Genomic DNA, 13991 nt, shown 5'->3' with positions numbered 1-13991 from the left:
CAAAGCTGCCAGTGATTCAGTCCCCTGAGGTCTGCTCTGGCTGATCTGTGTCAGTGTGGCCCGTGCGGGACTGCTCACTGCTCCCAGCCTGGTGCAACAGACCCTTCCTGTCACCCTGCCAGTCTGCCTTTACTGGGAGATTTGTTTCACTCTGTCATTTTGTGGGTTCTGTAGCTCTAAAATTTGTTTAGACTCATTTTTTATAAGTATTGGAGGTGACTGGGGGCCAACCTCAATCAAGTTCCTGGTTTTACTCTGCCATCTTGGCTCTGCCCCCCCTTTTGCTTCTTTTTTGAGTGTTGGGACTGAATTAAGTCTCATTTTTAAAAATTCTGTTTATTCTTTTATTCCTTGTACAGAGCATTTTCTTTATCCAAAGCCTACTGCTTTCAGTGCTGCAGCTATGTGTTTGTGTTGACATGAATACATTATATTAAGAGTATTTTGACGGCAACTTTTCTTGGCTTCCACAGAATAGACAAACCTGGTCATTTCTATTTCTTTTCATTTTCTTCCTAGGGAGGTATTTTGTATTAGTGGAAATAACCATGACTTGGTAGCCAGATGTCATGGTTCACTTCTTGCTTTTCTGACCCTTCACTTCTTGATTGACATTGGAAAGATCACTTAATATTCTTCTGCTATAACGTGAGGGGCTTAGATTGGATGGCCTCCCTCTGCTGACCCTTCTTGTCCTCATTTCTCATGATAGTTAGGTGGGCGTTTTGTTTCTTTTCACCCAAATCTTTGAATTCATTGCTATCAGGATTTCCACGTGAAAACTCTGTATCTGTTACCTATTTGATTGGCCCCTGTGCTTCATTTTAGTCTTTTACACATTGGGCTTGACAACTGAACTGGAGATTACCAGCACCCTATCCACTACTACCTACTGGAGGAACCACCTTTTTTTAGCTTTCTGACCTAAAATTCTTAAACATTGATCGAATCGCCTGCAATTATTTATACAAGTGATCTCAGAATCACTCTAAATCAGAAGAAAAATTGCACTTTTTTTCCAAATTATGTGAGAATTAGCTTTCCAGTGCGTGTGTTTTTGATATGCCACATCAATAATCTACATATACGCTTAAAATGCATTTCTAAATCATGACCTTGTTTGCTAAATTTCTCTGTATATTTCCTTTAAAGGTCCATATCCTCCAACCTGATAACAGAGTGAGAGTGTATAGACAAGATCCTGCCCTCCAGTGGCTTACTGGTCTAATTACTCGATATGATCTTATCTTTCTCACCATGATGGTTATGAATGACCAGGTAAATATTTTAACCAGTATTTTTACAGAGATAGTTTGGTAATTTATGCATCCTCTGCTAGATGATAATGCTGTAAGTTAATTCTGACTTTCATTTCTGTCTTCTTATAATTGAAATGCTCTGAAATACATGTACTTTTTCCTACATTAAGTTTACCTCTCACAGGAAAACTGTTTACATATGATAAGTTTATAAAATAAGAGGAACTAAAATCTAAAGTTGTCAGTGATATGAGTTTTTCTCTCCATCTAGTCAGTGGATAATTATACTTTTTTCAAAGAGTTAGCTTAGTTTTCTCTAGTAATGAGAGTTTTAATGAATACTGTATTACTTTTTGAAATAAAGATGTTGGTTTTCATAGTGAGTTTTATTCCGGTTACTGACGTCACAATTCATTTGATGTATTAAACAGCAAACGAAGTATCTTGGCTTAAGATCTCAGGAATCTCTTGGGCATGTTCATTCACACAGGGAAAACTTTTGTTTTTTTGTTTTACTGTAATACAGAAATTTTATATTTTGTCACTTTACCACCTGGGGTAGCAGGAACTGAAAAGGAGCATTATCAAATAAATGAAAGAAAATAAAAGAATGGTTCGTTCTGTTACCATTTACAGCTTTTTTGTTCCAAAAGCACTTTGTGATATTTCGATGAAGGCTACCCTCAACTTGAATCACACAGAAAGGATTTTCTCAGAGAAAGTTTTGCATCTGAAAATAGCATAGGTGCGGAAATTGTTTTGAGGGCCAGAGGATGTGTCCTCGGCAGCCAGGTGGTGCAGAGAGCAGGGCATTGGGCCTGGACTCAGGAAGTTGTTTCTTGTGTTGCAGTCAGGTCTGAATCTTCATGACCCCATGGGGCACAGCACCCCAGGCCCTTCCACCCCCCCACTCTCTGGAAGTCTATCCAGGCTCATGTTTGTTGCTATCATGACATCTATATCCTCCTCTGCCATCCCCTGTGTTTAAGATATATGTTCAAATACAGCCTCAGTAATTGGCTGGGTGACTATGGGCAAGTCACCTAACCTTTGTCTCAGTTTTTTTTTTTAACCTGTAAATAGGGATAATACTAGCATGTGTCCTGACGATCAGATGAGATCCCAGTTGTCTGTTAGCACACAGAGTGCCGGGCCGGTGACGGAGGTGTACGTGTGCATCGTTATCCTGTTTTCCTGACTTAGTTTACTTCATCTGTTAACTGCCCGTTCCTTCCTTCCCTTCCGCAGCGGGACCTCGTTTTTGTGTCTCCTTTCTGTCCCTCTCGCCTGGGCACTGTTGATCCTCTGCTGGTTTTTCACTGTGACTGTCTCATATGAACTCTTCTTAAGGCTGTGCTTGGCTTTTGTCTGTGTGCAGAGCTGGCTTGGAGCTGGTCGGGTTTTTTAGCTCTTGATTAGGTGTCAGAAAGAGTATTTGTGACTTGTTCTTTAGTTGTGTTGGGCTCTTTGCGACCCCATTTGGGGTTTTCTTGGCAAAGATCTTGAGATCATTTTCCTATTTCCTTCTTCAGCTCATTTTCTAGATGAGGAAACTGAGGCAAACCAGCTTAAGTGACTTGCCCAGGGTCATACAGTAAGTGTCTAAGGCCAGATTTGAACTTGTGGAGATGTGTCTTCCTGAGTCTAGGCTCTGTGCACTAGGGTGACACCTCGCTGTCCAATCCTGTTGCTATTCTGTCAGGAGGTTGAAACAATAATATCTGATTGAAATTCTTCAGTCCAGAGCTACATTTTTCTTCTTTCAAATGCCAAATGAAGTGTCCTTCTTGATGTTTTTTTCCCAAGTAGAATGATGGTAGAAGGAAAGAAACATTAATATCTCATTGATACAATGCTTATTTATTTATTATTTATTCAAATATTTAATTATTTAATTATATTTAAATATTTTTTATTTATTATTTAAATGCTTATTGTTCTTCTGTTGTTTCAAGAACCAGGTTCCGGAACCACAAAATGTCGAGCCTTCTATGGTTCAAATGACCTTTCTCGAAGATGTTCCTAACACATCACTGAAAGAAGGAGAGAGTGGCGCCACGGCACGCCGTAGGTCCTGCTCTACTCAGACTACCAACACTTTTCATGTAAGTAGACTCCAGCCAGTGGGTGGGCATCCTGTGTTCTCTCTTCATGCTATTCTGTGTATACCAGCATACCATATGGATTCATCATCATCTTCTTATATTTAGGGTCATTATACACTTGCTCAAACTAGCTCAAGACCAGGTATGAGCTCACAGACTCCAGCACCCAAACAGAATCCATTCCAGCTGCGCAGCTCTCGACTGAACAGGAGGAAAGACTCGGACAGCAGTGTGTCAGAGGAAGAGAGGACGAAGGACGATCCATGCGATTACCTGGGCCCTGGAGGTAGGAGAACCAGCACGTTCTCCTCTTTGTGGAGAGTCTTGAGGAACAAACGAAACAGAAATGTGAAGAACTGCTTCTGCTCTATTGAGGTCTAAAAATAATGTTTTTCTTTTTGTAGGAAATGGTAAAAGCAGAAATAAACACTTTCTTAAAAGAAGAAAATTTGACGGGGATGGAAAGAAGCTAAATCTAAAAAGATTCCGAACAGACATTTCAGACTATTCTGAGAGCAGCGACTCAGAAAATTCAGATAAAAGAATGACGTCGTCATCTGAGCCCAATGCTGAATATGAGAGGAAGAGCAGAAAAAAATCAAAGCTCAATGGAGATGAAGTCAGAAGGTCCCTGTGTCATGAAGGAGCAGATCAGCAAACACTCGATAGTCTGACTCTTTGGGGTCACATACATGAAGAGAAGAAACGTGATGGTTCAGAACATATCAAGCCAGCCACCTTTGGGCTGCCAGAAAAGCCTCTTTTTAGCCCCACGGAAGACATTAGATTTTATAGTCCAAATGCCAATGATTTACGTATTCAGGACTGCACAATAGAGAAACCACGTACGGAATTAATACAGAAGGGGCAGTTTGTGTGCAAAACCCCTACACCAAACTGTGTTATTGACATTACAAACGAAACCGGTTCAGAAAAGGTGATTCAGGAAAACCCCATGAGGACCTTTGGCTTCCAGCCGCTTCAGAAACCAGAGCATCATATCAGTGATTCACACCTTCTGTTCAGCAGCTCAAAGTTTTTAGAAGTAAGAAAACCGGAGCCTGAAAAGAGCTGGGTTAACAGCATCATAAACAAAATGGATCTGGCGTCATCTGCTATTATAAGCCCTTTATCCCTAAATGACCATCCGAGTGCTGAAAAGGAAAAAGATCCATTTACAACATATCGTTCTACATCAAATGCTTCTCCAACTGATGATGGCCCACTTCTTAAACCTGACATTCTGAAGCCCAAATTCGGTTCTTCACTAGATGCATCCAAACCAAAAACCAATCCCTTATTTAATGTTATGAAACCCAAACTCACTCTTTCTCCTCCTGATCCCCTGAACCCAAAGGCCAGGTTCCCACCTGGTATTCTTGGAGCTGGAGAGAGAAGGACACTACATAAGACAGATTTACCAAGATCGAGTTTTCATCCAGTGACACCTCGTGGCAGTAAATTAGACCCCACAACGTCCCCTCTTATTGTCGATAAAAGTGATCATTTCACAGTTTACAGAGATCCTGCACTTGTTGGGCAAGAGACAGCACCGAATCACAACCCGGCATCCTTTGGAAACCAGCATACTTACTGTCCTCATTCTTCCACCCAGAGAACTTGTCTCAACCCAAGTGGTCCTCACCCTAATTTATCCTTATCTACCCCTGTCCAGATGTTAGCTGGCTCTTCAAACCAGAACTCGTTGCCTTCTCTTAGTCATCCCGTGACCCCTGCTGCCCACCCACCTGTTCACCACCCGCACTTGCTTCCAACAGTGTTACCTGGAGTGCCTCAGGCCTCCATACTGACTGGCCACCCACGCCCAGAGGCTGCTCACGCCAGCAGTTTGAGCCACTTAGCGCTGGCGCACCAGCAGCAGCAGCAGCATCAGCAGCAGCAGCAGATGCTACAGCAGCAGCAGCAGCAGATCCTGCAGCAGCAGCAGCAGCAGATGCTGCAGCAGCAGCAGCAGCAGATCCTGCAGCAGCAGCAGCAGCAGATGCTGCAGCAGCAGCAGCAGCAGATGCTGCAGCAGCAGCAGCCGCCGCAGCAGCCTCACATCTTTGGACAACCACAGCCACCTGCTAACTATAACCAGCTCGGACTCTACCCAGTTGTCTGGCAATATCCGAATGGGACACAGACCTACTCGGGAGGACTCAACATGCCCTCTTCCAAATGGGTCCAGACGGAAAACCCAGCCAATGCCGAAGCCTCCTTGCGGAGGGTAAGTCACCCATTGGTGAGTCGAACTCGGCTACTCTCGTGTGCACTGTTGGTTCTTGTGACTTGACTTAATGGATTTGTGACCGTGAGTTTGTGCACAGCAGTAAACAAGGTTCCCATGGAAGGTTAAAGAAAACAGACAGTGACGATAGTTTAGTTTGGCCACAGGAATCACCAGATACGGGGCTTTACAGCTTGAGATCACAGCCCAGTACCCCATGGAGTTGATAGAAAACAGAGAGAGGAACTCCTGTAATTGCAGGCTTGTCATTGCTGTTATATCATACTGTATCGTAGGGTGTCAGGCCTATTTGAGAGATCCCCAAGATGTGTGACTCAGGGAGTCAAAAGCCATTTTCAACATAGCTACACAGACCCCATTGAGTTAATCCATGTAACTGTTAAATCCTTTGCTTATGCTTAGAGGGAAATGACCTATGTAGATGAGAAGGGACTGGGCCACAGTCTTGCTTAAATTTGGAGTTTGCAACCATAGGCCAAATGACCACATTGTGTGTGAGTTTCAGTGGAAACTGAAAATAAGAAAGAAAAATAGACTAGTCAAAAATGGTTGTGTGTGTGAAGTAGGGACTAAGCAAATCAAATTTTATGGTGCATTTATAATAAAAATTAAGTGCAATAAGTATTACTCCTTATTCATAAGGTAAAGATTTCATTGTTATGAAACTCACTCCCAGCCCTGGGACATTATTTTTTTTTTCAATTTCATGTATATACACATACATATATTTGTTAAATATTATATTATGGAATACAATTTTATTATGACTTTTTATTTAATAAATTTGTCTCCATCACACAAAGTTCAAATGTTTTGGTTATAGAATATTTTAGGGACCAGCTAGAATACTTGAGAGGTCCTGATTAGGACCATTCTTAAGAATGAGGGTGATTGTTTTTGGTTTTGTTTTTTTCATGTGTTAAATGGCTACACCACACCTTTCTGCTTTATTTTTCATTACTTTTCAGTTTCATGTTGTTTTAGTACTAGAATTAAGTCGCTTAAACTCTGACCTCAGTCTCCTCATCTATAAAATTTGAGGGGATTAAAACTGAGAAGCTCTAAAATTTCACAGTTCTCTGCCATTCCTTTTAAAAGTAATCATTTTGGGAATTAAATGTAAATTACCCACATTAATTTTGTGTCGCCTTAGATAAAGTGAACCAGATTTGTGATCTAAAAGATGTTGCCAGTCAACCCATGAGCTGTCATGGAGGAGTTTCACTGAATGGTTGTCGCAGAAAGACCATTTTTTTTTTTCTGGATATGAACTTTCTGTGTCAGAGAAATTTAGTTTTAATTTTATTTGGGAATACAATGTAGTGTGAAGTCCAGTAAATTAATCGTTTTCATTCCGAGTTTGAAAGTAGATTATAAAAACAAGTGAAATGCACGCTGCATTAAAAGATGATTCTAAGGATCAGGAGTGACAGTGACAAACACTCCTACTTCTTATTTCTCTTGAAATGAGAATTCCTTTGGAATACATTTCAAGGACCAGGTTATTTCATGAAGAGTGTGGAATGTCTAAAAGCCTTGTAAAACTGTGTCTACTCTATATGAATGAAAGTGTTGTTTTACCTCGGCTCAAATTAAAGAGAAAAGACTCTCACAGGTAGCTCGCCCTCGAGCCTCTTAGCCGCCATCTCTCTCTGATGCGCGTAGCAGCCAGCTCAGACAGGGGACCTTGCTGTGCGCGTGATCTGTGCTCGTCTGTGTGCATGCTGCTGTTACAGGCCTGCTTTCTGCTGTGTGTAGCTTCCTGCGGTAACTGAAGTTTGGTTTGTTTTTTTGTGATAGAACACTCCTCCCAATCCTTGGCTACATCAGCCCACCCCCGTGACCTCTGCTGATGGTCTTGGGTTACTGAGTCACACTCCCGTCAGGCCATCCAGTGCAGACGCTCATCGGTCCCTTAAAATGACAGCTCACCCTAGCCCGCCGTTGTCCAATGCGCTAGTAGACCATCAGAAAGAGTAAGTGTGCCGACGCTTCAGACTTGTAACGCACCCTGTGTCTCTGCGCTCCCTTTTCGGCCAGTGCCACGAGGCTGGACTCCCGACGAGCCCAGCTCCTTCTGTTTTAATTTACCTTCTGATTTGCTGGGTCACTCTGGGGTGTGTAAAGAATGTTTGTACTGTACTGAAATGACAGTTTGTTTTTGCATCAAACAGAAACTTTTATGTAAGAGAAAGTGATTAAGAATGTCCCGTGTCTGTTTTTCCCCTTACAGGGAACTGGACAGGAAAGTTTTTATTGAGCCTTACAGGAATATGGTTTCTGCAGCAGGCAAGAATGATTTGGATCGAGTGCAGGCTGGGAATGACGCTCACTTACAGAGACATTTTGTGGATTCAATGATGACTCAGTTACAGAGGCCACCTCAGGAGAGTGGAGAGAGACTGAACATGTACAAAGAAGAACACCGACGGGTCCTTCAGGAAAGCATCGATGTCGCTCCCTTCACGTCCAAGATGAAGACTCTGGAGGGGGAGAGAGAGAGTTACTCCAGAATCTCGACTTTGTCCTCTTCAAGCCCGAAAAGCCAAACCCCCAAACAAGACAAAGGTGGGGACAGCTCTGTGTCAGACCTGTATAAAATGCAGCCCCCTGACCCTCAGAGCTTACCACAAAGTAACTATTACACCACCATCTCCAACACCGTAGTGAATGAACCACCACGGTCGTACCCGTCCAAAGAAGTCTCCGTTCTCTTCGGTGACAAACAGAGTAACAGTCCCTCAACGGCAGCCAATCCTCAAGGCCTGACTTCATTTATTTCATCACTTTCAAAGCCCCCACCTCTAATTAAACACCAACCAGAAGGGGAAGGCATGGGAAGCAAGATAGCAGAACAGCTCCCCCAGCAGCTCCCACCTCACGCCATGACTGCTTTTGGGAATGACTGTCGGAGTCCTACCCACTTGGCAGCTTCTCCTGCGAATCCTCTCCGCAGTATGCCTGCGTTACATAGAGCACCGGTTTTTCACCCACCAATCCATCCCGGTTTGGAAAGAAAGGAAAGCACCTACAGCAGCCTTTCCCCTCCTACCCTAACTCCAGTCATGCCAGTAAATGCTGGAGGAAAAGCCCAGGAATTACAGAAACCTCCCACGCTGGTACCCGAGCCAAAAGATGCTCAGGCAATTTACAAGAATGCTCCTGAACGCAGTTTGTCAGAAATGTGGAAGTCTAATAGTACCCAGACCAGTGAGACAGTGAGCTGGCATATGGAGAAGAGTGGTGGAAAGTCACAGGCTTGCACAGCATCTGTCATCGTGCGTCCCCCCTCAAGCGTGAGGAATGAAAGTGTGCCTGTGGTGCAGCAGGCTTCCAGGGAGAGAGGGAGTGACAGATCTGCAGCTGGGCTGAATCCAGCCGAGAGTTGGAAACCAGCAGAAATCCGAGAGCCTGTGACAGTCATTCTTCCCAATTCAAACTTGGCCATCCCTCCCCCCCAGTATGAGAAGAGCTTTGAGGCTGCCCCCCAGGGCAGTGGGCCCAGCTCTATCATCGTGCCTACAGCCACGGGTTTGATGTGTAGCACCAAAACAGACGCGCCCCCAGCTGCCGCCGCTGCTGCTGCTGCTACTGCTGCCGCCACCACCACCACCGCCGCCACCGCCGCTGCTGCTGCTGCCGCCGCCGCCACCACCACCAGCGCCTCCAGCTGGGGCAACTCCGAAGTGGCGTATTCGTTATCAAGTACAGTTTTGACTTCCACGTCTTTACAGTGTATTTCTTCAAGAAGTGTTGTCCAGTCAACATCTCACACACAAGAATGCATTGTTACCACCATAACTTCGACCAACACAGGCAGTGTGCTCCAGCCCAGCCCTGGGTTCTCCAGCACGGCCGATTTTATCCACTTAAAAAAACATAAGGCCGCATTGGCTGCAGCTCAGTTTAAAACTGGCAATGCCAATGAGGCTGAGCCTAACACTGGAAGAAACCAGACATGTCCAGCTCCCACTCCCCTGGAGATTCCTGCCACCTGCAGTATGACAAACAAGGCACATGCCGCAGGCAGCGCGCAGAACTCCCAGGCCGGTCAGCCCAACTCCCACACCAAGCTGAAGAAGGCCTGGCTCACCAGACATTCCGAGGAGGACAGAATCACCAGTAGGGTGGAAAGCTCAGGAAGCAGCATGTCAGAGATCATCAAGCCGTGTTCAGTCAATTTGATAGTCTCCACGTCGAGCGACATGCTCAGCAGCATGGAGACCAAGGTCCTGGAAGATAAACCTACGAAAGATGACAGAGCTGGCCGAAAGAAGCTGAAAAGATCTTATGAATCCGCCTCCGAGAGCGGAGGAGACTCGGATGGGAGTGAGAGCAAGGCTGAGCAGAGGGCCAAGCGCCAGCCCAAGCCGACCTACAAAAAGAAGCAGAACGATCTGCAGAAGAGAAGGGGTGAACTCGAGGAAGAAGCAAGGCCCAACGGGCTGCTTCTTAGCAGGAGCGTCCGGGAGAAGAGTAAGCTCAAGTTGCCCAGCAGCAGCAGCAGTGGTGGTGAGTACAGCATCTCCTTCCTTGGGATGGGCGGCACTGGGCAGCCAGGCCAGGGACATCCCTGGAGCGGGATGGTGCCTCCTGCTGTGCGCTTTGCCTTTATTCTCTAATTCCATAGTGCACATCAGCCCTTTTTTGTTGATTGGGGCACACATGCGTTGCCCAGGGTCCCTACTACCAAGGCACCTCTCTCCTATGCCGCGGTTCAGAAGGGAAATGAAAAGATGGTACAACTTTTTTTGTTGCTGTTTTTGGGAGGGCAATTGGGCTTAAGTGACCTGCGCAAGGTCACACAGTAAGTATGCCAAGCATCTGAGGCTGGGTTTGAAGTCGGGTCCTCCTGACTCCAGGGCCAGTGCTGTATTCGCTGCGCTGCCTAGATGCTTCAGGTACTCCCTTTCTTAATGAAAAAAGAGTGTTTGCTGTTGTCAGATTGATCTAGATTTCCATCTACATTATTAGCGTAAGTAATGTTACCTAATCGAGCCACATGATGTAGTTTTCTTTGACCTATAAATACTTGGTTTAAAAAAAAACCTAGACATTTAACATCGTAGTAAGCATGTTTAGAGCTCATGATTTTGCTCTGAACCATTCTTGATAGGAAAATTTTTTAGTTTGACTATATTTTTAGAATTAAAGATAATTTTAATGATTTGTTTGTGATCAGGAAAATATTTTTGTTGATGGGCCAAGCCAGATATAAATTATGACTGACATTTATTGATAAGTGTTTCTTTGCATTTTTACTTCCTAATTTTATTAAATTTAGCTTTTTAAAAAAAGTATGCTTGATAATGCAGACGTGCACCTTTTTGTGGTACTGTTTTCACACAACCCAGCCATCCATCTATGTGCAGTGTATATAGCAAGTGTATGTGGGACTCAGTGCTTCCAGAAGCAATTCTATGTGTGAAAGCTCCTGTAGGACCTTCTCACTGAATGGGGGTTTTCACACATGATTCTGCAACTAGAGGCTGAAAAACAGCAAAGGGAGTGTGAGACAGGTAGAAAAATCTGAAGGAGACAGTGTCAGGGCAGTCACGAAAATACGGCGTTAGACAATGAAAGAGAAAAGATACCCATTTATTTTGCCACTTAATCATCAACAGTTCCTATTGTTACCTCATTGGGTCATAGGCTTTTTTGTTTTATATCCCCAAGGGGGTTAAAAGTTCCAGATCAAAGATGAATTTTTTTTAAAGAAACTCCCCAGAGTCTTTAGTAAGTATTGAATGGAATGGAACTCTAGTCTTGGAGAAGGACCTTCACACCTTTAATGTTTAAAAAATACTCCGTGTGTGAAGCCTGTTGTGATATATTTTGTACTTTTGTTGTTGACACTGGATATTGTTTTGTGTTGTGTCCCCACAGACTTTTGAGACAAAGTAAAATTAGAACTGTTTCCAGAAAGACATTGCTGTGTCCATGGTCAAATTAATAGTTATTTGTCCCCTTCTGGAGCACAGTTGAGCCCTCATAAGTCATACCAGGCCCAACTAAGCAAAAAATGGTTTGAGGGAAAGAAATGGGGGGAAGGGGGGAATGTGCACATGCCTTCACGATTTCCAAAAACACATGAACTTTGGTTTTTTATCTCCTAGCTGTTATCTTTACTGTATTTCTTGTCCCCTTTTCGTTTCTTCTGGATTGCATTTTGTGGGCTGAATGCTTACTGAACTTAATATCTGGGTCTACTAAATACATATCTTTCATCAGTGAAATGAATGTTGACATTCTCATGTCTATAAATTTTTTTTAAGAAGACAGAGAATAAAAGACTGAACTCTGCAATTTAAATGAGGGGGGTGGCGAGGGTGCAGTAATGGGGCTTAGGAATTTATTCTCCCTTTTGCCCTGCTTCTTAAATCTCTAAATTTTTGATGTAGCCAGACTTACTAGGCTTTTGATTTAAAATCTAAAAGGTAAGGAGTTGTCTGGGGAAGAAATGTGGGGCAAAAATACACAACATAAAGGAATGGATAGAGTGTCCTGGAAAAGCGGAGCAGCCAGGTGGTTCAGTGACTTGAGTAGTGGCCCTGGAGTCAGGAAGCCTTGGGTTCAGATGTGGCCTTTGGACACTTAAATAGCTGTGTGATTCTGGGCAAGTCACTTAACCCCTATCTGCCTCTGTTTCCTCATCTGTAGAAGAAAGATATTATCACCTTCCTCCCCTGGTGATTATGAAGATAAACTGAGGTGTTATTTTTAAAGTACTTTGCAAATCTTAAAAAACACTGTATAAAGACTTTGCTAGTGGTATCATAACACTGAAGGGATCTTATGGTTTTAAAGCAGATACCTTTCAAGAATTGTATACGGAACCAGTAAATGCCAAGGGATAAGAGGTTTAGGAGGAATGAAGTATCCCTTAAAAAGGAAAGTTTGTTTTAGATGCAAATTTGTTTACACTTCTGATTAAAAAATGGGGGGAGGTAACTGGAGGAGAGCACAGATAAAACTTTGATGGGTCACAGGAATATTTAATACCAAAAATGGAACGTTGCTTGGAAGCAGAGACTGGATTGTTTTCCTGAATAGGAACAGGGCTTCATTAGTCTGTATATCTTCAGTGAAGGTTTTCTTGCCTTTTAAAAACTTGATGGTCACTTTGAAGTTTCCAGCCCTGCCAAATCTCTCAAGTGATGTGGCAAGGCTGTGTTCTCCCTCTGGTGAGACCTCCACTATCTCTGGGTAGGCCTAGATAATAGTGTTAATTACTGCCTCCTCGCAGGATTGTTGGGAGGAAAGCTCTTTGTAGAGCGGGATTCAGATGCTATGATCATCTCTTTGCTGACTCTCTCTAGATCCATAGGTTTTTACCAAAACCCTAGAGGCAGGGAGGTCCTCAGGGACCAACTTGTCCAGTTCAGTATCTGAACAGGAATCCACCTTGGTAACAACCTAGAAAGAGGAACCTGCCCTTCTTTGGAGCACTTTAGTTAGGGGTCTCCAAAGGCAGCCTCTTCTATTTGGGGATGGTTCTTGCTCATTGCTCCACCAGAGAGCCCTCTAGATACTTGGAAACAACTCTCCTCTTATCTCCAGGCTTTTCAGGCTCCTCAGCCCCATTTCCCCTAGCTGAACCTCCTGGCTCTCATGGCACTTCATCCTGTTGGTCTCTGCCTTCTTCTTCATGTTCTTTACATTATCTAGTTCCTTCCTAAAAGAGGTGCCCAGCTCTGAATACTGTCATCTTGATGTGGTCTGACCTGGCAATGCGTCGAAGAGCGTCACCTTCCTAATCCAGGACAAACTCTTAGTCTTAGTATAGGTAATGAATCCATAGCTTTTGGACTGCTCTGTCACACTGCTTGCAGACTTAAATCAAGTTTAGAGTCAGCTAAGCCCCACTACCCCTTTTACAGATAAACTGCTGTCTAGACACACTCTTTGTCTTAGATTTATAAAGTTGAATGCTGTCCAGCTGGCTAGTCTGTAGAGGTCTTTCTGTATATGATTCTTTGGTCCAACATGTTAGTCATCCCACCTACAAATTGGATGAACATAGCATCATTTGTATTCAAATTTTGTTAAAAGATTCTCTGTGTTACTGTTCATTTATGCCAATAATCTGGGTCTGTTGTTCAATTGGCTTTGAATCTACCTCCTTGTACTATCATTGATCTAGCCTATATCCTTCCACCTTATGCATGAGATAGGGGACATGTCAGACATTTACCTCACATTTAAGAAACCAGCCATCATACTCCACTGGACAGGCAGCCCTGTCAGATGAAGGGCTATTAGTCTTCCATGTCTCCTTCTGGATGGAGTTGTATTGACTCTCTGTGATTACCACTTCCTTTTCCAACAACCATTGTTTAGATTTTGTTTTCTACTTTTTACCACTGAGATATTATT

At 43.6% G+C, this 13991-nt stretch overlaps 1 protein-coding gene across 14 annotated transcripts in view; it reads left to right on the top strand.

Moving 5' to 3' along the window:
* JMJD1C (jumonji domain containing 1C) overlaps positions 1–13991 on the top strand; it is a 251161-nt gene that overhangs the window by 203851 nt on the left and 33319 nt on the right. For all 14 annotated transcript variants that reach the window (XM_069101875.1, XM_069101870.1, XM_069101871.1 and 11 more), the window contains 6 exons: positions 1153–1278; positions 3215–3364; positions 3470–3650; positions 3769–5594; positions 7416–7591; positions 7849–10127. In XM_069101875.1, the coding sequence (XP_068957976.1) occupies positions 1258–1278; positions 3215–3364; positions 3470–3650; positions 3769–5594; positions 7416–7591; positions 7849–10127 (4633 nt within the window). In that variant the 5' untranslated portion in view covers positions 1153–1257. The remainder of the gene's footprint in view (positions 1–1152; positions 1279–3214; positions 3365–3469; positions 3651–3768; positions 5595–7415; positions 7592–7848; positions 10128–13991) is intronic.

This window comes from Petaurus breviceps, unplaced genomic scaffold (genome assembly GCF_028583685.1).
Source record: "Petaurus breviceps papuanus isolate PSGF00001 unplaced genomic scaffold, PetGlider_PUasm1.0 490, whole genome shotgun sequence".
Taxonomy (NCBI): Eukaryota; Metazoa; Chordata; class Mammalia; order Diprotodontia; family Petauridae; genus Petaurus; species Petaurus breviceps.
Note: the sequence above shows the minus strand (reverse complement) of the source record. Positions and strands in the feature narration are given on the sequence as shown.